This window comes from Agrilus planipennis, unplaced genomic scaffold, assembly GCF_000699045.2.
Source record: "Agrilus planipennis isolate EAB-ADULT unplaced genomic scaffold, Apla_2.0 scaffold10, whole genome shotgun sequence".
NCBI classification, from domain to species: Eukaryota; Metazoa; Arthropoda; class Insecta; order Coleoptera; family Buprestidae; genus Agrilus; species Agrilus planipennis.
The window spans coordinates 1,051,986-1,072,330 of NW_020442465.1; the positions used below are offsets into that span (position 1 = coordinate 1,051,986).

General features: G+C 33.5%; 1 protein-coding gene across 3 annotated transcripts; it reads right to left on the reverse strand.

Moving 5' to 3' along the window:
- Positions 1-478: 478 nt before the first annotated feature.
- Positions 479-17,551, reverse strand: LOC108732435 (tyrosine 3-monooxygenase). 3 transcript variants are annotated; one of them, XM_025981058.1, is made up of 7 exons: positions 17,265-17,551; positions 13,905-14,016; positions 9,275-9,343; positions 8,105-8,582; positions 5,168-5,500; positions 3,187-3,313; positions 479-939 (listed from the first exon to the last, which is right to left on the reverse strand). In XM_025981058.1, the coding sequence occupies exons 1-7, from the start codon at positions 17,331-17,333 to the stop codon at positions 538-540; spliced, it is 1,590 nt and encodes a 529-aa protein (XP_025836843.1). In that variant the 5' UTR covers positions 17,334-17,551; the 3' UTR covers positions 479-537. The 3 variants fall into 3 exon arrangements, with proteins under 3 accessions (XP_025836843.1, XP_025836844.1, XP_025836845.1); XM_025981059.1 differs by lacking the exon at positions 9,275-9,343; XM_025981060.1 differs by lacking the exons at positions 13,905-14,016; positions 17,265-17,551 and adding an exon at positions 10,494-10,614.
- Between the last annotated feature and the right edge of the window lie 2,794 nt (positions 17,552-20,345).

Below are 20,345 nucleotides of genomic sequence, written 5' to 3' on the forward strand. Positions count from 1 at the left end.
CGTATGGTTTATTCACATAGATATTATTTTCAATTTAACTTCTTTACAATGAGAATATTATATACTTCTGAAAACGTTTGCAAAACAAAAATACACAAGGGAAAATCATTCAATAAATTGCAATACTGACATTATACATATAGGTGTATCTTAAACAGCACAAATTAAATACAAACTTACATTAATAAATATAATACTATTTCCTATTTTGACGCAACTAGCTGTCGAGGTTGAAGCTACTAGACAATTTTCATTACATACGGGGTTGTGCAAAATAAAAATGAATAGTCCTACTCTACGGGGGAGGGAGGGAGGTGGTGCAAGACTTAAATGGAGATCACAATACTACAGATAGCAGCCATCACGTTCTATCTCACTCATGCTCACAATATCATTCGTTCAAACAAATTACTCTGTCATTCTCTAAGTAGGCAGCAAAAGGTAACATATGATACAAGTGATGTTATTTGTTTCTAACTTTTTCTGTTTTTTTTTTTCTTTTGATATACATACATATAGAAGAAGGGAGGAACTAATTTACAAATCTCGCGACTTGAATTTGTTTACTGCGTTGGACAGATGAAGAATTTCGGTGCTGAGTTGTTGAATGAGAGATTGCAATTTGTCGACGGTGTCTAACACTTCCACCCTACCAGTATGGGGGTTGAATCTGACTTCGAACGGTCTGGACATGCTTTGGACCCAGCGTCTGAATTTATCTTTGGCATCTTCGAAACTTTCGGCTACGAAATAAATCGGTTGGTATTCTTGGTCTTGATAAGGTTGGACAGCGGTGGTCGCTGGTTCGAATGGTCTCAGTTCGGGCTTGTCGCTCATGGCATGGAGAAGTTCTCCATAAGCACTCAGGAGTCCAGCCCCGTATGCCTTCACAGCTCCGTTTTCTTTGCAAAGCCCAAATTCGACGGTGAACCAATAGACCTGGAGCAAAATATTCGAAATTTGTCGTTTTAGCGTTTAAGTGAACTGAAGCGGTAGAAAATGTGAAATCAAGCATAAGCCTTCAAAACTCATCTTCAAGGGTGATTTTGGTTTTAATCATACTTCTTTATACACTCAAAATACGTATTTAGCTTTGTCTTAAAGAAGTAATAATGTCCCGAGATAAAAATGCTCAGTCTTTCGGGGTCTCTAAAAGCGAAACTCGAGTCTCCGTCTCTCGTCGAGTCTCTCTGGTGTCGAGAGACTGTCAAAAAAGAACTGTTTAGCGTCTCTGAACGAGAGACTAGAGTCGCTCATAGAGAGATCCTCATTTCGTATCCAGTCTCTAAACGAGAAACTAGAGTCGCTCATAGAGAGATCCTCATTTCGTATCCAGTCTCTAAACGAGAGACTAGAATCTCTCAATAAGTGGTGTCTCGATAGACATGGTTAAAATTTTCTTCAAAGTTCAACATATTTCAGAGATCCCAGTCTTTCTACGAGAGACTCGAGTCTCTCCATTTTTCAGTTTTATTCATTCAGTCTCTCTGTGAACAATTTTATTGTTCGAATCTCTCATACAAAGACTGTGAGAGATCCATAAAAACACCTAGGCAATAACTGAAAGACTGTGAAAAACTGTGAGAGACGCTCTCAGAGACGCTGAAAGACTCTGAGAGACTGGAGAGAGACTAAAATTGTTTAGAATGGTTTAGAAGAAATAGAGGAAAGCGGGAGGCTATTTTAGCTTTACGGGTAATAATAGAGAAAACGATAGAAAAAGGAAAGAGTGCATACATAGGATGTGTAGTTTTGAAAATTTTTTTGACAATGTTAAATGGGACAAGATATTAAATATACTTAAAAATGTAGGGATGAATTACAGAGATAGAAGAGTGACGCTTAGTTTGTATAAAGAGCAACAGGCAGTTATAGAGCTAGGGATGCAACGTAGGGAAGTAAATATTAGGAAGGGAGTCAGACAGGGATGCACACTGTCGCCGCTACTTTTTAATCTATACATCGAAGACGCGATCAACATCATTAAAGACAGGGATAGATAGGCACTAGCAAAATATTTGTATGCTTAGATTTGCAAATGATATAGCAGAATTAGCATCTAGCAAGGAGGAGTTAATGATGATGATGTTGGAATCTTCTTCTTAGCTTACAGTAACGTAATAAGTATATAATATGTAGGCAAACTATTACCTAGTTGAAGTTAAGTGTAATTTACATAATTTGCATAACAGAGGGATTAGGTAATACATTAAAGTATGTAATTAAAGGTTAAATACAGAGTAAACAGAAGCTAGCCAATTAATCGATAAATCGATATGTCGGTGAATAATAATAAGACAGACAGTAACGGCAAAGCACACTACAGCCACGGTCGAATTTCTAATTGTGCAGATCAGAGGGTGCGTTATTAGGCCATGGTCAAGTTCTGTAATGCATGACTGCAAACTGGGTAGTAAAACTAATAAAATGCATGTTTTCGCTGCACAAACGCTAAACAATTGCGAAACTGACTGGCTGAAGGCAGCTTACTATAATATCGGAAAGAAAAAAATAAACGATTTATAAGTTTTTTTAATGGAAAGTTTAACGTACCGTCTCCTTAATGAGTGCCTACCAATTTATAATTACAATTTGAAAATGAAGTTACAATGTCAGTTAGATATAAAAAGTTTAAAAAAAATTGGAAAACAGCAGCTTTTCGTTCTGTTGAATCTTTAAAAAGTCATAATGATAGTATTTGCCCTTAACTCTCCTTCAAGGACCTGAAGGGGTGGCGATTGGGTAGAGGAAGATGAAACGTAAGAAATTAAGATAGCAGAGAAGTGAAAAGTGACCTGTAGGATATTATAACTGCCCCAGAATTTTGCTAAGTGATTCATAGAAACCACAGAAAAACTTTAACTAGGGATAGATAGAGACCCGGAACCGAACCGGAGTCCTCTCGGGTGCTAAGCAGTGATCTAAACCACTAGGCCACGCCGCTCACTCTCTAACAAACGTCCCAAGCATCATAAACTTACATATTTTTGAACGAAACGCTAAAGAAAAAGAATTTGCTAGGCTTAATCTACAAGGGTAATGTTCTCTTCGAACGTGTAATTTAATATCATTATAGGTAAAAGAAGCATTTAACATTAACTTTAAAGAGGATTATCTTAGGTAAGTAATCGTCTTCCTGTTCATAATTTGAAAAAGATCTAGTGATACAGAATTGGTTGAACTTACCGTTGAGAGCTTTTCAATTTCTGCGTCAGACGCTCCCAGGGATGCTAAGCCAATTTCCTGAGAGAATTGAGCAAAGCTGGGATCGGCGAGCAACGGCATATGTCCAAGAAGTTCATGGATACAATCCCTAAAATAAAAAGAAAATCATCTTAAGATTATTTCTACTTTAGATAATCCTTACATCGATAATTATAAGGGGAAAAAGTATGAGAAAGGTTCTCTGAAAACGACCGTCTTATTTTGTTCCGATCTGAGATCAGGAATATAATTTTAGTTCCACATAAACTGGGTCCCACTAAGAAATCAATGTGATTAATACAAAATTAACGGAAAGGGATGAGTACCTACTCTATTCTAAAATAGAGGGTGCTCCAATAAGTGTCTAGTAGTGATAAAGAACCTTTAATAAAGAGAAGTATATGCTTTTTAGTACCTACAGGTTATTCAAGGTTTAAATAGTTTTCGAGGATTTGAAATACTTAAAAAGTAATTTCTATATTTCTGCTTATTGAAACTGTTATTTAGTAAACCGCGATTTAATTTTATATACATATGATTACGTATATTGTGTACACCACGTCGTATGGAAACGTTAACGATTAAAACTGTAGGCAGGTCATTATCGTTGATGGAGTACCTTTGACATATACATAAGTGGCTATTAAGCTTTTCGATCATCTACTCCGAGAGACATCAAAGTGCTCCATGAACTAATTCGATTAAAACTCCTATTATACGCCGCGTCGTCATTAAATTTCGAACGGACCAGTTGTTAATGAACTTGCCATGTCGTCTGACACCGTTTTACTTTAGAAATTTCGCGAAAATACGATTACAAGTTTAAATAATTTGAAATATTTCGAAACGGCAACGGCACTTCAAAAATCGGACGACATTGATGAAATCTTTAATTAATTACATAAATGTGTGAGCAAATTTGGACACCAATAAGGTTTTCCGAACACTTTCGGAACAGAGGTACCATTGACATTAAAAAAAGTTTTTTAAATGTTAACACTATTATTCTCAATTGGGAGGACTTTGATAAGACTTAATCGCGAACTTACTGGATTTATAGAAGATACATTTTGTAGACCGAGTCTCAGTTTTTTACACTACATAGTTTTAGCCTTCATTAGAGATTCCGTTATTCACAGTCTTCAACGTCTTATACGCTCGCTTTTAGCTGGCATAAGAATATACTAAAAGTGTCCGCTGCAATTCCTACCTGAGATCTCTTTTCTATGTTTACGATATTCCCTACAACGTCTATAGTGAGTAAAAGTAGGCGTTCTGTCAGCAACAGCTCTAGTTTAATTAGTAAATTGAAAGAAGAAAGAAAAGCGTAGAAAGAATACCACAGCTCAGTTTAGTGTTTTAAACAGTACAGTTTCAGCTTTTATCGGAGATTTCGTCATTCACACTTAATCGCGTATCATGGTCCCTGCCTTCGACTCATTATTACTCAAAATCGACTTATTTTTCACTCGCATATGGCTCTCTTAATACTCGCCAAAAAATATTCTGCGTCTTAAATATTGAACAAATTTAACTAGTAATAACATAGGTACATTATCATTTGCAATTAGATGGCGTCCCCAAAAATTAATGGCGAATTTACTGATTGTGAATCAAGTAGTACCTAATTGCGTCATGTACACTGAGTTTAGCATTTTAAACGGCTTTAATCGCAGATTCCGCTTATTATTCTCAAATTCGACTCATTTCTCACTCGCTTATATCTCACTTAATATTCACCGTGAAAAAATACTGCATATCTTAGAACAGATAGTGTAACTCAGTGCATTAATACTCTTACATTAGAATCGTTAATAGTTTTCCATATTGAACGGGTGTTACCAGTATAGGTACTGCAATAATAATAACGAATTTAAGTCTGAAGTTGTACGCCCACAATTTTGCAGAAATCAGAAACAAGAAAAACCTTTAAAAGAGAAATAATTCATCAAAGCGAACTTACGGTTCGGGGGTGTGGAAGGGTGAGTTGACATGTCGGACGTATTGAGTGCTCTGGAAAATACGGAAAGCGAGGGAGGCCAAAAAGTCCCTAGCCGTTAACAGGCCAGCTGCTGGGCGAAGAGTAAATCCGGTTTGACGCTGAAGAAACTGAGACATTTCTTCGAGTTGCGGGATGCGATCAGGAACGAATATGTCCTCCTCCTGAAGGAGTTTGAATACGCGACGATACTCGATGCAGGCGTGCTTCGGCATCAGTTCAAGGACAGTGTTGAACACCGACTTCCAAGTTTTGTTTTCGGTCTCGGTGTAATTAACATGGGGAATTGGATCACCACTGAAATAAAAATTTTAATTTATAGTCGATTTATTTTCTAAGCTTTTAGATAAAATTAAAAAAAAAGAAGAGCGGATCATCATACATTTTTAGTATAGATATGGGACGAATAACCGTTTAACATCATTAAAGACAGTACAACTGTAGGGATAGAAATAGAAGGGCAAAGGGTTAGCACGCTTAGATTTTCAGATGATATAGTACTATCAGCATCTAGCAAGGAGGAGTTACAAGCAGCTTCAAATAAAATGGAAGCGCTATCGACAAAACAGTACTGTATGAAAATAAATAAAAGTAAAACAAAAATACTGGTATGCTCGGGAAGAAAAAGTAGGGAAAGAGCGAATATAAAAGATAGGAGACAAAAGATTAGAAGAAGTGCCTGATTTTAGGTATCTAGGAAGTCAGATTAGTCAGGATGGAAGGAGTAGTAGGGATATAAAGCAGAGGATAGCACAGAGTCCGGTGGACTTCAATAAAAAACAGTCACTTCTATGCTCGCGAACGATTAATTTAGAAATTCGAAAAAGTTTATTGAAGATGTATGTATATATGAGCGTGATGCCATATAGGTGCGAAACATGAACGGTGGGCGCGACATAAAAGAAAAGGTTAGAAACGTTTGATGTGGTGTTAAAGGCGAATGATGAGGATACCGTGGATGGAGAAGGTTAGAAATGAAGAGGTATTAAAAAGAATTAGAGAACAGAGGACTCTATGGAAGTCAATAAGAAATAGGCAAAATAGGTTGGTAGGACGTCTTCTCAAGCATGAAGGTCTAGTCAGAGGCAGAAACAGGAATTAAAAGGAGTAGAGGTAGACCTAGATTAGATTACCGTTCGCAAATAGTTAAGGATGTGGGTCGTTCTAATTTTGGGGAAACGGGAAGATTAGCTCAGGATAGAGAAAAGTGAAGGTGCGTGTCCAACCAGTCATAGAACCGACGACCGTATGATGATGATAACGAAATCGTATCAACTATTAAGAATTCGGAAGTAGCAAGTTTAAGTCAAATTGACATCGAGGTTTAAATTCTAATGAGATCTGATAGAAAATCGTGCACGTAAATAACTGGAATTTTCATTGAAATGAATGAGAAAAGTTTTGTGTTAATTCGAAATGATAAAGGTGCGGGTATGACTGATTGTCAAGTACTCGAGCTAGAACACATTTAGTGACCCACATTCGCTCCGTTTAAAACTATTATGTATTAAAAATTTCCTCATTCAAGTTGTCTGTCACTAAATCCATATAGTAAATTATTTGATTTTTATGGTCCATCAGTTATAATCAATAACAATAAAATACATCGGTGTAGGGCACTGTGAGAAGGTCATACACGTAAATGTTCATGGTGAGAATGAAACGGAAGGTCAACTATGTCTGGTGTCTGTCAAGCATGCGAACTTCTACAAGTTCACTACTATTCGATTTCATAAATTTTCTATACATACGTATACTATTTCCGGTAGGCACATTTACTGCATAGAATAAGGACGGAACATGCTAGTGGCAAGCCCATTTTTTAATAATTTTATTCGACATACGTAGGTCACTTTTGTACTTCATAAATCAATTTAATATCACAATTAAGTTTGAATGAATTATTGTGGAGCAAGAAGAATAAGAAGAATAAAAACTGTTAATATTTGTCCGTATTCGTTTTCGGCAATTCCAGGTTTATATATCGAAATTCTATTGGTTTTGTCACTTCTATGCTCGCGAGCGGTTTCGAAAAAGATGTACGGGTGCGAAAAATGGACGACGAACATGGCGGGAAAGAAAAGGTTAAAATTTTCCGAAATGTGCTGTTACAGGCGAATGATGAGGATACCGTAGATAGAGAAGGTTAGAAATGCAGAGGTAATAGAAAGAGTAGGAGAACAGAAGGAACCATGGAAGTTAAGAGATAGGTTCCCTAGACAAAATTTTTCAGTCTCTCTCCAGTCTCTCAGTCTTTAAGCATCTCTGAGAGCGTTATTGCCTAAATGTTTTTATGGATCTCTCACAGTCTCTGTATGAGAAACTCGAACGATAAAATTGTTAATTCAGAGATTCGAGTCTCTCACAGAGAGACTGAATGAATAAAACCGAAAAATTGAGAGACTCGAGTCTCTCGTAGAAAGACTGGGATCTCTGAAATATGTTGAACTTTTTAACCATGTCTATCTAGACACCACTTATTGAGAGATTCGAGTCTCTCGTTCAGAGACTGGATACGAAATGAAGATCTCTCCATGAGCGATTCGAGTCTCTCATTCAGAGACGCTAAACAGTTTTTTAGCAGTCTCTCGACAGTCTTTCTCAGAGACACCAGAGAGGCTCGATGGGAGACGGAGACTCGAGTCTTGCTTTCAGAGACTCTGAGAGACTGAACATTTTTATCTCGGGTTAGTAGGACACCTTCTCAGGCATGAAGGGATAGCTAAAAGACCTATTAGACCTAGATTACAGATTACTGTTTAGAAATACTGAAGGATGTGAGATGTCCCAGTTTTAAAGAAACGTGAAGATTAGCTCAGGCTAGGAAAAGGTGGAGGTGCGTGTCCAACCAGTCTTAGGTCTAACGATCCTATAATGACGAAAATGGATTGTTATACTTACTATTTGTATTTGAAAGCAATTTCTGCAATTTCTTTTCGACGAGCTCTGTATTCTTTATCGGCAAATCCTGGATGATTCATGTCCAAATCGGGTTCATACTTGGTCATTAAATGGTTGCAATTGTCCAGGTCACTGGCATGTCTGGGGAACCACGGGTTCTTCACAGAAATATTGTCCTCGCCCAAAAGAGAAACGCTTCCCAAAGAAGACGACTGTCTGAAATTTTTGATGAGCTGCAGCAAATTCTGACGAGTCATGGTAATACTGACAAAAACGTCCAGTTCGTTTTTGTCATTTTTATTGGGTCGCGTCTCAAGGTGACCGACCGAGCCTTGGAACTTCTCAATGGTCTTAAGTACACGGGATAAAGAATTCATGCCCTCCCGCAGACGAAGGACTAAAGCGGCTTGCTGAATGGCATCCGGATTTTCGCTCACTGCATTACCCAAAACCACTTCTTCCTCAGTAAGTCCGCTATCTGGAAAAAGAAAACGATATTGTTCTCTCGGATCAAATCTCGAAATAAAATCTCGGTAATAAATTTAAGTGTCATATTTTAGCTGCTCTTTTATTCGCCAACCTCCACACTACGCGACGCTTCCAACCAAATGGACTTGAAATTGACTTTTAACGTTCAGACCGGAAATTCCGATTCCACAGGGCTCTTTGTTAAATGACCTGCTTTTACATCAATCGAATTATCAACTGAAAAGTGCACGTAATCGTAGAAAATTTTGACAACTTTGCTACCATAATTGAGTCAGAAATTTGATGCTCTTCGTCAAATACTAATTTCATTTGACGAAAAGTTAGTTTCTCCTTTTGAAACGGCAATTAATACATAATGTCACAAGAAAGTCGTAATTTGGTAAGAGTTTAATTTAAAATTAAAAAATTGTAATTTAAAATGAGAATTGGTAAAATAATGTAATTACTTTTTGTTTTATAGCACATTTTTTTCAATTATTTATTCGTTTGAAATGTATTCCAATCTGGAATTTTGTATTAGTGAATTTAAATTGAGCTAACGCTACATAAATATCTCAGTTTCTACCTTTGTTTCCAATATAAATTTAAAAATCACTAACTTAATAAATAAACCAGTAAATAGTACACCTTACATCAACATTGTTGATAACTGATGATTCACGTATCAATTGTTGCACTCACCTTCGTTTTTGTCGTCATGTTTTGAATCCTTTTGTGCATCAAATTCAGGTTCAGGTTCAAGGCTCGAATCTACAACATTAATCATGCAAACACTTAATAATGCGCATGCAATAGATACTCAACAAAACTGTAATAACATGCATTGAACATTTTAATTATAACTATTACATGTATGTACTATTATCACTTCGATTGACCTTCGTTTAGAACGGCAACAAACTAATAATCCACTTTCTCCAATTAATCATATCGATTGATTAGTTTTTATATAATAAATTATGATATAAACTAATTAAGGTTGTTTAATTATTTAAAAAGTTGAAAATTGACAACGAATAGCTGATATGAAAATACTTGAGATTTTTCTCGAATTAATTTCAACTATAGATATATAACGCTGGCAATATAATTATTTCGATATTTCAAATAACCATAAAGTAATCAAAAATAAAAAGCGAAATCAAACGCTTATGAAGTAATAACAGGAAATTTATGGTAGGCATGTACATAATAATAAAATATGATATATGGGTTTCTTATACACGTAGGTCATATATATGTATTAAAAGTAAGGGTAACATTAGATAGAGGCAATTTAGAATGACATGAACCTTGGCCTTGAATTGCACAATGCCAGAACTCCACCCATTCAATGGTTTCTACGTTTTTATCTCTTAAAAACATTTGCTATCGCTTTTTATAGTTACTTGGAGCTTTATCCCTACTTGTAGAGCAAAGTGCATGTATATGAACACGAAGGTTCATGTTATTTTAAACTACCTGTGGACTTCACATTGAGATTGATTAATAAATTGATTAAATAGCTTTATAATTTTTGAAAAATCAAAGCAGAAATAATAGTTTTTGACATGTTTAAAAAAGCGTGATTTTAGGCTATTTTAAAAGGTTATTGTTTCCGATTGGATCGCTAATATTTATTACGATTTATATTTGCTAATTCACACCCAAACCACCCTAAAGTTACCTTTTGGTTTAAATATTTTTATAAACATCCTTTACATACTTTATTGTTTGGTTTGGTGCAACGTTATGCTAAAATCTACATTATATAATCAAATCTGTTAGTAGCCGAAGAGATTTCTGAACTTACGACCCTTAAATCTTTACTTTGATTTAAACAAATATTAAAAACATCTAATTACATCCTCTAACATGAGTAGACATGCGCTAATAAAAAGAATAAATAAAATAATCTTACCATTAGCTCTAAGTCTCGCTTCGTCCAAGACGGTCTGCTTTGTCTGCTTCACCACCAAAGTTTCGAAACGAGCGTCATCCACTAAAGACCGTCTTCTAGCAGGATATCCGTTCTGCAAAAGACATAATTCCTTTTAGATCTCAAAGTTCTAAAAGTAAACTCCATAAAAAGAAAGGAAATTGGCACATTATCAGTCAACCAAGTAGAAAAAAAATTAAAGGAAATAAGTAGATCAAAATTTTAAATAGGTGACATTGAATCCAAAAAGAACCATGATGAACCCATAAAATAATGTCTACTATAAATATATCGTAATCTTTTTCAATTTGTCTAATGTTTTCTTGTCGTGTACTTAACGTGACCTTTAAGAATTTAAAAAGTATTTTTTTAACGTACCATTTAAGCCTCCCGAAAATATTTATTTATCTGAATACCCTACAGGTCGTATTAATTAACAATGTCGTAAATTTGACACTTACGAAACAAAATTAGTTCACTTATAACGATTTTTTAATGATAGCCTTTAAATAATATTAACATTAAAACGATAGGTTAGTATTTTGATAAGATAATAGGGTAAAAAATAAGTATTGTACAAAGCATTCTAATCGCCACCCAATTATTGATTATCAAACAACTTATTTGTTACCAATCTCCCTTTCAAATATCCGGTATCTTAAGTAATTTAAAAATTTAAATCCGTGATTACCACAACACATGTATAAACAAACACCTCGAGTAATTTCTATTGGAAATTCATAGTAAAAACATGATAATTATTATTACATAATAATATCATCATCAAATTTACGCTAAAAATTCTTTTATTTAAGGTGAAATTCCATTTTATTAAAGTCTACTAAAAAATTTAAATGTTGTAACGTCTATATTGAACCGGCCTCTGAGTAATAATTTTCTTATTTAGCCATCACTGAAGGTTTGGAAGTGAAGCGGACCCAAAGCCTACAATACGTGAATGATATTTATTTAATCGTACTTATGATTAGCCAACGGGGTTATAAAGGCGGATGCTTAATATTAAATACTTCTCATTGCCAGTTACTGACAATGAGTAACAGTTCTCCCATTTAGCCGTATACGAACGGTTGAAACTGAATCGCTCCCAAAGCACACAATATGTTAATGATTTATTTATTTAATCGTATGATTGTAGTAAAGCGTCAAGTGTCAGATAAAAATATGTCTCAAAGTAACAATTTCAGTTGACCCTGATCGGTAAGTAGTAGATGTGGAGTATTAGGTCTCTTACAACCGTTTACATCTATCTAATAGCAAGGTTACGATACCATTTCAAATGCCCGAAGCAAAATGCGTTCCCTGGCCATGATACAGTGGCATTTTTTAATTTTAACGTAAGTAATTACGATAATTGGCTTTTGTCCAGAAATACTTCGCTGGTTTGAGAGGGGTTCGGTCCGTTTTTTTATAATATGTATTTTTTTGTCGTGCGAATGGGAAATGTTTCTATTGCAAAATTACTCGTTTATGCAGGTATGGAATTTCCACGTTCATGGAATTTTTATTTATTACTTTACAGTTCAAGCCCTTATACAATAACTGTACTGTCTTTATCGTAATTAATAATTACTTTTGCAATAACGCGAGTGCTAATTAGAAAATAACGTATTACTTGTTTGCAGTAGACAAATTATTTACATATGAAGGTACAATAAAAAAAAACGGTAACTTACATTCTAACAATAAATATTATCTATATAGTTTTATAGAATGTGACTTTTTTAGCAGTTTTGTGTGAATATAATTTTTGCACATTTTTGAAAAAAGCTTTAGGTTACCAATTACTTACATAACAAGGTTTACAAATTTCAATGTTATTAAGTCGGTAAAAATAATAATGTGTTTTTGAAATGATTTTATATGATTAAGGTAGAAAATTGATAACAGTGTCGAGGTATTGTTTTTACCCTTAAAACTTTAAAGCAATTGAATGAGACATTTTAGTACGTTAATGGTACAAGTATCTACTGTGATTCATATTAAAATATGGCTGAAAAAGTTTGTACGAATTTTCCTGTATATCGTTGATTTTTCAAAGGACTATGTCACTCTGATAATTGCATGAAATGAAATATGCCTATGCTGGATTCTCCAGAATATCTTGGTGTCGAAAACATATCGACCAGACTGAAATAGTTCTGTTTGTAACACAAATATTTTGAAAATAGTGAATACCTTGACCTAATACTGAGTACAGTTTTTTTTTTTGAAACGATTCTGCTATTTTTATTATTATTTTTACAGCATACTTGAGCAGTCGCTACAAAATTACTAATCAAAATAAGAAAGATTCTTTTAATTACGTAACATGTAGGGTATTGTTCTATATGAATATTGTCAGTTTATAGCACCTGCTCTTTCCTATATTAGTTTTGTATAAGTTTTACAGTAAAAATACAAAAATTTTACGAATAAAAAATAGTAAATTCTATTTTAAAAGCTTATTATTTAGAAAACATTTATTTCAAGCAAGTATTTGATTAAAAGAATAGCTGATATGAAAATACTTGAGATTTTTCTCGAATTAATTTCAACTATAGATATATAACGCTGGCAATATAATTATTTCGATATTTCAAATAACCATAAAGTAATCAAAAATAAAAAGCGAAATCAAACGCTTATGAAGTAATAACAGGAAATTTATGGTAGGCATGTACATAATAATAAAATATGATATATGGGTTTCTTATACACGTAGGTCATATATATGTATTAAAAGTAAGGGTAACATTAGATAGAGGCAATTTAGAATGACATGAACCTTGGCCTTGAATTGCACAATGCCAGAACTCCACCCATTCAATGGTTTCTACGTTTTTATCTCTTAAAAACATTTGCTATCGCTTTTTATAGTTACTTGGAGCTTTATCCCTACTTGTAGAGCAAAGTGCATGTATATGAACACGAAGGTTCATGTTATTTTAAACTACCTGTGGACTTCACATTGAGATTGATTAATAAATTGATTAAATAGCTTTATAATTTTTGAAAAATCAAAGCAGAAATAATAGTTTTTGACATGTTTAAAAAAGCGTGATTTTAGGCTATTTTAAAAGGTTATTGTTTCCGATTGGATCGCTAATATTTATTACGATTTATATTTGCTAATTCACACCCAAACCACCCTAAAGTTACCTTTTGGTTTAAATATTTTTATAAACATCCTTTACATACTTTATTGTTTGGTTTGGTGCAACGTTATGCTAAAATCTACATTATATAATCAAATCTGTTAGTAGCCGAAGAGATTTCTGAACTTACGACCCTTAAATCTTTACTTTGATTTAAACAAATATTAAAAACATCTAATTACATCCTCTAACATGAGTAGACATGCGCTAATAAAAAGAATAAATAAAATAATCTTACCATTAGCTCTAAGTCTCGCTTCGTCCAAGACGGTCTGCTTTGTCTGCTTCACCACCAAAGTTTCGAAACGAGCGTCATCCACTAAAGACCGTCTTCTAGCAGGATATCCGTTCTGCAAAAGACATAATTCCTTTTAGATCTCAAAGTTCTAAAAGTAAACTCCATAAAAAGAAAGGAAATTGGCACATTATCAGTCAACCAAGTAGAAAAAAAATTAAAGGAAATAAGTAGATCAAAATTTTAAATAGGTGACATTGAATCCAAAAAGAACCATGATGAACCCATAAAATAATGTCTACTATAAACACGTAAATGTTCATGGTGAGAATGAAACGGAAGGTCAACTATGTCTGGTGTCTGTCAAGCATGCGAACTTCTACAAGTTCACTACTATTCGATTTCANTTTATGGACTTCAAGTATGATACAGAAAATGCTTATGGACGCAGTTAAGGGTTGTAATAAAACGTTTAGATTATTAGACAATAAAATGAAACAAATAACGCATGGTCAAATTCCTAATGTGGCAATAATCCAAAATGTTCTAAATTTAAGACATTCGGTGCCTATGGATAATGACAAACAGAAAAATGTTGATCATTGTTAGGTCCAACTACAGCTGATCATTGAATCAAATTCATGGTCAACTAACTCAGTTTACGTTTTACGTTTTTTTTTTTAAGCATCTTCAATATCGTTTTGGTTAAATTATATAATTTTTTCCACAGTCAAGGACTTTCTTAAACTTATTATCAATGGGTAATGAATAAAGTGTTAAGACTGGATGAAATTCTTTAATTAATTTATCAATTGAATACATGTAGATATGTATATCAGATTTTGATTATTGCAATTACCAATTTGGCCTAAACCATTTCTGATCTATACAAACGTCTCTTTTACAGATGCTTCAAGTTTATGGTGGGGACTCTATCTTATAGATTTGGTAAGTAATTTTATTTGAGTGGTTACTTTTCCTTTCTACTTAATTGTAGTTGTAATTAATCATATAGTATACTACCTAAATCCCGAAATCATTTAAGTTTCTTCTAAGTTCAAAAATCCAAACTAAAATCTTTCGATTTAAAATTTAACTGTCTTAGAATCTGTCGATAAAAAACTGATTTATATGATTAAGTTAACCCAAGTGTTAAGAGATACAGTCTTTAAATTAATAAAGCACGAGACAGAAGGTCTACTCAGCCGTTTGTTTTACATTTAGTTCACATTAAGCTGAACAGGTTTCCATTATTGAACGTTTTGTATAAGTATAAAATTGTGCCGATGATACAGTCGAAGATTTGCAATCGAATCACGCAGATAAATAAATCTTTTAAAGATCACAGAACCGGCGGCGGAGAGTGCTAGGCTACGTGAGGCATGAAACATTTTCAATCGAACAAAAAATGAGAAAAATCATTGGTATCGACCGCTTTTGTTGTTGTCGCTGTCAAAGATCAAGTGTGCGGCGTGTATGTCACGAACGATTTGCGCAAACTTGCAATTTCGTTTGTGAACGTATGGCATAAACATTTATGAGCTTGAATTAACGACCGTGAAGGCCGATTCGTTCTTGTATCACTTACCGCGTTTTATTTTGTTATTAATTCTCCTAATTATGTAACCGATCATATTGTTCGTACTGTTCACCAAATGTCGGTGATTATTGGGGCTACTCACCTTTACTGAAATAACCACATCATTAATCCCAAATCTTTATTTCGTTTGATGTACCTGCACCTGCTTGGTGCATGTTTAAGATTTTTTTTACTTCGTATCCTATCATTTAGTGAAATTTTTCTACTACATCACTAATTATTTACCAAATCATTTTTGTAATGGTTCATAACAAAAGTAGCTATAGTTACAAATTTCATCTTTCCATGACAACTTTTATAAAAAAAATTAATCAAATTTTTTTATATCTTAAACATTATATAAAATGGTCTTAATCTCGTAGATTTCTTTTCGATTTTTGTTCCTATTCCACCCTTTTGTAGGTGGTCATATAGTCTATAATCCTTCTAAAGCAGGAACATCCTAACAAAGGAAGAATAATATGGTTCTGTAGTTATATCGAAGAAACAATTTTTCACTTTTATATTACAACAAATCAAAATCCGTCTATGCGTTACTATTCCTACAACTGAAATGTTTTTTTAATAGCGTTCCTAAAATCCCATACAACTAACAATAACTAGAAACACTAACTAACTTTTACACTACGTTAGTTTAACGTGGTTCTTAGTCTACCTTGTTTTAATATTTTTCAAATAATTGTCTTTGGTTGCGTTTGCTGACGTGGGATTTACCAAAAACGGTTATTAGATACTATAATGTAATTGTACTACATGGATACCTAATTTAAATACAATTAAGGAATTAAACACTTGTATTTCCTAATTGACAACACTAATGATTGTCAAAAAAAATAAAAAACAACTATCTCGCCGCGTCCCGTCGCATCGCATCGCGCTGAACTTGATATAGGATAGAACACATTAATAGTTCGTCGATGTAAAATGGTAAAAGGAAACAAAACGCGGCAATATACCTGTTATTCTTAGTTTATGTTCATATAAGTAATTAACAACTCATTGTCATACTATTACACCAGCTATTACAATCGATATTTACTGTGAGTATATGAATTGAAGGCCTCATACAATATTATTGTAATATACATGTATGTACAATGTAGGACAACACTTATAAACCATTTTCTATTTTTTTAAATGTTTATGTTTTATACACTTAGAAGAAATACCTACTAAAATTTTGTTACTTATATAATAATGGTTATTGTTGAAACATATGAAGCTACTGAACCAATACAAAAAAGCTGGTGAAAAATTCCAAAATATGTATTCTTCTTGCCACATTATTTATTAATAAAAGAGAAAATTGCTCAATTTTTGGAAAATAAACTAAATTCAATCAGAATTTCTAATATTAATAAAACTAACTAAAAGCTTCACTTGAAAATGGAAATTTATTGGTTACAAAGAGAATTTACCTCCACCTTTAAATGAAGTAAGTTACTTAAAGCGAAACTGTAGAAACTAAACATAGGCTAATTCATATGAGAAAATGGAAAAATTGTTACATTTTCTTCTAATAAAACGTATTTTAGTTACAAGTTTGTGATAATATAAAAATTTAAATACTTTCACTTGGTTAAATGATAAAAGTTTGTTAAAACAATAAAATGACCGACAACCCTTACATTTAACGCTACTTATGTTGACCCTTTTGTTTCTTAATTAAACAACTAATAATTCATAAAAGAGCACGCCTTTCCAATATATGATATAAACAATTTTCGTAAATAAAAAGAAAATAGATAAACAAATAATCTTACCTCGACGCTATAAGATTTTTTGATAGCGAACATTTCGCGATTCTTCTGTGCTGCAGCAACGGCGGCCATCTCAACAATTGAAGTTGTAATAGTTAATTCGAAACACTTGGACGACAAATAGCAACTATCTCAATACCAGCCTGAAACACGTATTGTTTCACTGCTGATAACGCGCCGTCTTCAGGAGAAGTTCGACCCGGACAAATGCCAGACAACCAGACCGTTTGTTGTTAATAAATTTGGTAATTGGTACGTTTTACCAATGGGTGTTGGTGTCCATGGGGTTTCGCTTTATGTAGTTGAACCCCTTCTCCGTTCATCCCCCCACGCAACTGTCATGGCACACCGCGACAGCCCTTTCATTGTTGCGAAAACATATAGAAATGTACGCGTGCGTCATCTGGGGGCCTGCTAACACTGGAATCCCCAAGACCTCGAGGCTCCGTACTCCGGAGGTTATCCGAAGCACGCGGCTACCGTGGCTATTGCGATCCCATACACGACCATAATACCGTAACGTTTAACAACAATATTATTATCATTTCAGAAACTTTCATCTTTCCATGACAACTTTTATAAAAAAAATTAATCAAATTTTTTTATATCTTAAACATTATATAAAATGGTCTTAATCTCGTAGATTTCTTTTCGATTTTTGTTCCTATTCCACCCTTTTGTAGGTGGTCATATAGTCTATAATCCTTCTAAAGCAGGAACATCCTAACAAAGGAAGAATAATATGGTTCTGTAGTTATATCGAAGAAACAATTTTTCACTTTTATATTACAACAAATCAAAATCCGTCTATGCGTTACTATTCCTACAACTGAAATGTTTTTTTAATAGCGTTCCTAAAATCCCATACAACTAACAATAACTAGAAACACTAACTAACTTTTACACTACGTTAGTTTAACGTGGTTCTTAGTCTACCTTGTTTTAATATTTTTCAAATAATTGTCTTTGGTTGCGTTTGCTGACGTGGGATTTACCAAAAACGGTTATTAGATACTATAATGTAATTGTACTACATGGATACCTAATTTAAATACAATTAAGGAATTAAACACTTGTATTTCCTAATTGACAACACTAATGATTGTCAAAAAAAATAAAAAACAACTATCTCGCCGCGTCCCGTCGCATCGCATCGCGCTGAACTTGATATAGGATAGAACACATTAATAGTTCGTCGATGTAAAATGGTAAAAGGAAACAAAACGCGGCAATATACCTGTTATTCTTAGTTTATGTTCATATAAGTAATTAACAACTCATTGTCATACTATTACACCAGCTATTACAATCGATATTTACTGTGAGTATATGAATTGAAGGCCTCATACAATATTATTGTAATATACATGTATGTACAATGTAGGACAACACTTATAAACCATTTTCTATTTTTTTAAATGTTTATGTTTTATACACTTAGAAGAAATACCTACTAAAATTTTGTTACTTATATAATAATGGTTATTGTTGAAACATATGAAGCTACTGAACCAATACAAAAAAGCTGGTGAAAAATTCCAAAATATGTAGTCTCTCATTCAGAGACNAAAACAACTGTCATTATTATTAGAAATTAAAAGAATATCAAGGGAATAAATTATGGAGATATTTATTTAAAAAAGTCATTTTTCTTAGAAACATAAGCTCAAAGTTACTTTCTAGGTAAATGATACTGATAGACATAGCATATGAGATAAAAGTTTTATTTTACGGAATAAAATTTTATAGCAAAATGAGAAAATAACCGCGAAAACAGGAAGGTAAATTATAATTTGTATTCATTTTTTTATTTTATAATCGCCCGACAACTTCCTAAGCATTTTGTTGATTGAAAATGAAATATTTAAATGTGATATAAATATGTATATAAAATTTGATTTATATTATGATCCTTAAGGATCCTCAATTTATTGATGAATTAACAATAATTATAATAATAGGTTATTATAACAACTAGCTCCAGTTTTAACTTTCAATCAAATAATTTGGAAAATCTTATAAGCATCACAATTAAAGAGGGAAAATTGATTTAAGAAAGCGAATGAAACTGGGAAATGCTTCTAATCTGATATTTTACATCATCTAGAATACTATGGTAATGACCGGTCAATTAAAACTGACCTTCTTATCAAGCAAAATACTATAAATTTCTCTATAAAAAGAAAAACCACTACTACGTTTTTCTCCTAAGGATAATCTTCCATTTCCAATCTTGCTATTACAGAAATACATTTTCGTCGTCATCTTAAGGTCGTCAGTCCTAAGACTGGTTGGACACGCACCTCAACTCTTTTCTATCTTGAGCTAATCTTCACATTTCCTTAAAACTGGGACATCCCACATCATTAAGTATTTGTAAACAGTACGTTTACTCCTTTTAGTTCCTGCTTTTGCATCTAATATGTCTCTGACTAAACCTTCATGCCTGAGAAGGTGCCCCACCAACCTATCTCGCTCTATTTCTTATTGACTTCCACAGTGACCTCTGTTCTCCTACTCTTTCTAATATCTCCTCATTTCTACCCTTCTTTGCCTCATTTCGAACGATTCTTGCCTCTTCCTTGTGCCTAGGCCACCATTTACGTTTCGCACCCGTACAGTGTCGTGCTCCAGACATAAACTTTTAACAATCCTAAGATTGTTTTTGATTTTCCTAGATTATAAATTTGAAAAACCTGCCAACACTTCATCTTCGACGTAATGGTACATTGGGCATATTCAAGACTGGGCTAAAATCAATTAAATTTGGATTTTTCTGAAATTATCACAGAAATTGGGTTTGCTAATAAATTCGAATGTTTAACAGTGACTTCTCCGCGACCAAATGACCAACTCGGTTCTCCGCAGGACTAATTAACTAATTATGCAGTCGGGTACTCGTTTGCTTGAGTCTCTGGTGTACTAATAAGTGACTGCTGATGCTATTTATGATTTATCTTATCATCAATATTTTGAAACATTAAATCAAAATGAATATAAATAAGTATGTCCTTAATACAATTTAAAGTCCATTTAAAATCGTCAACACCAAATGTTTCAAAATTGAAGCTTCAATAACCCACG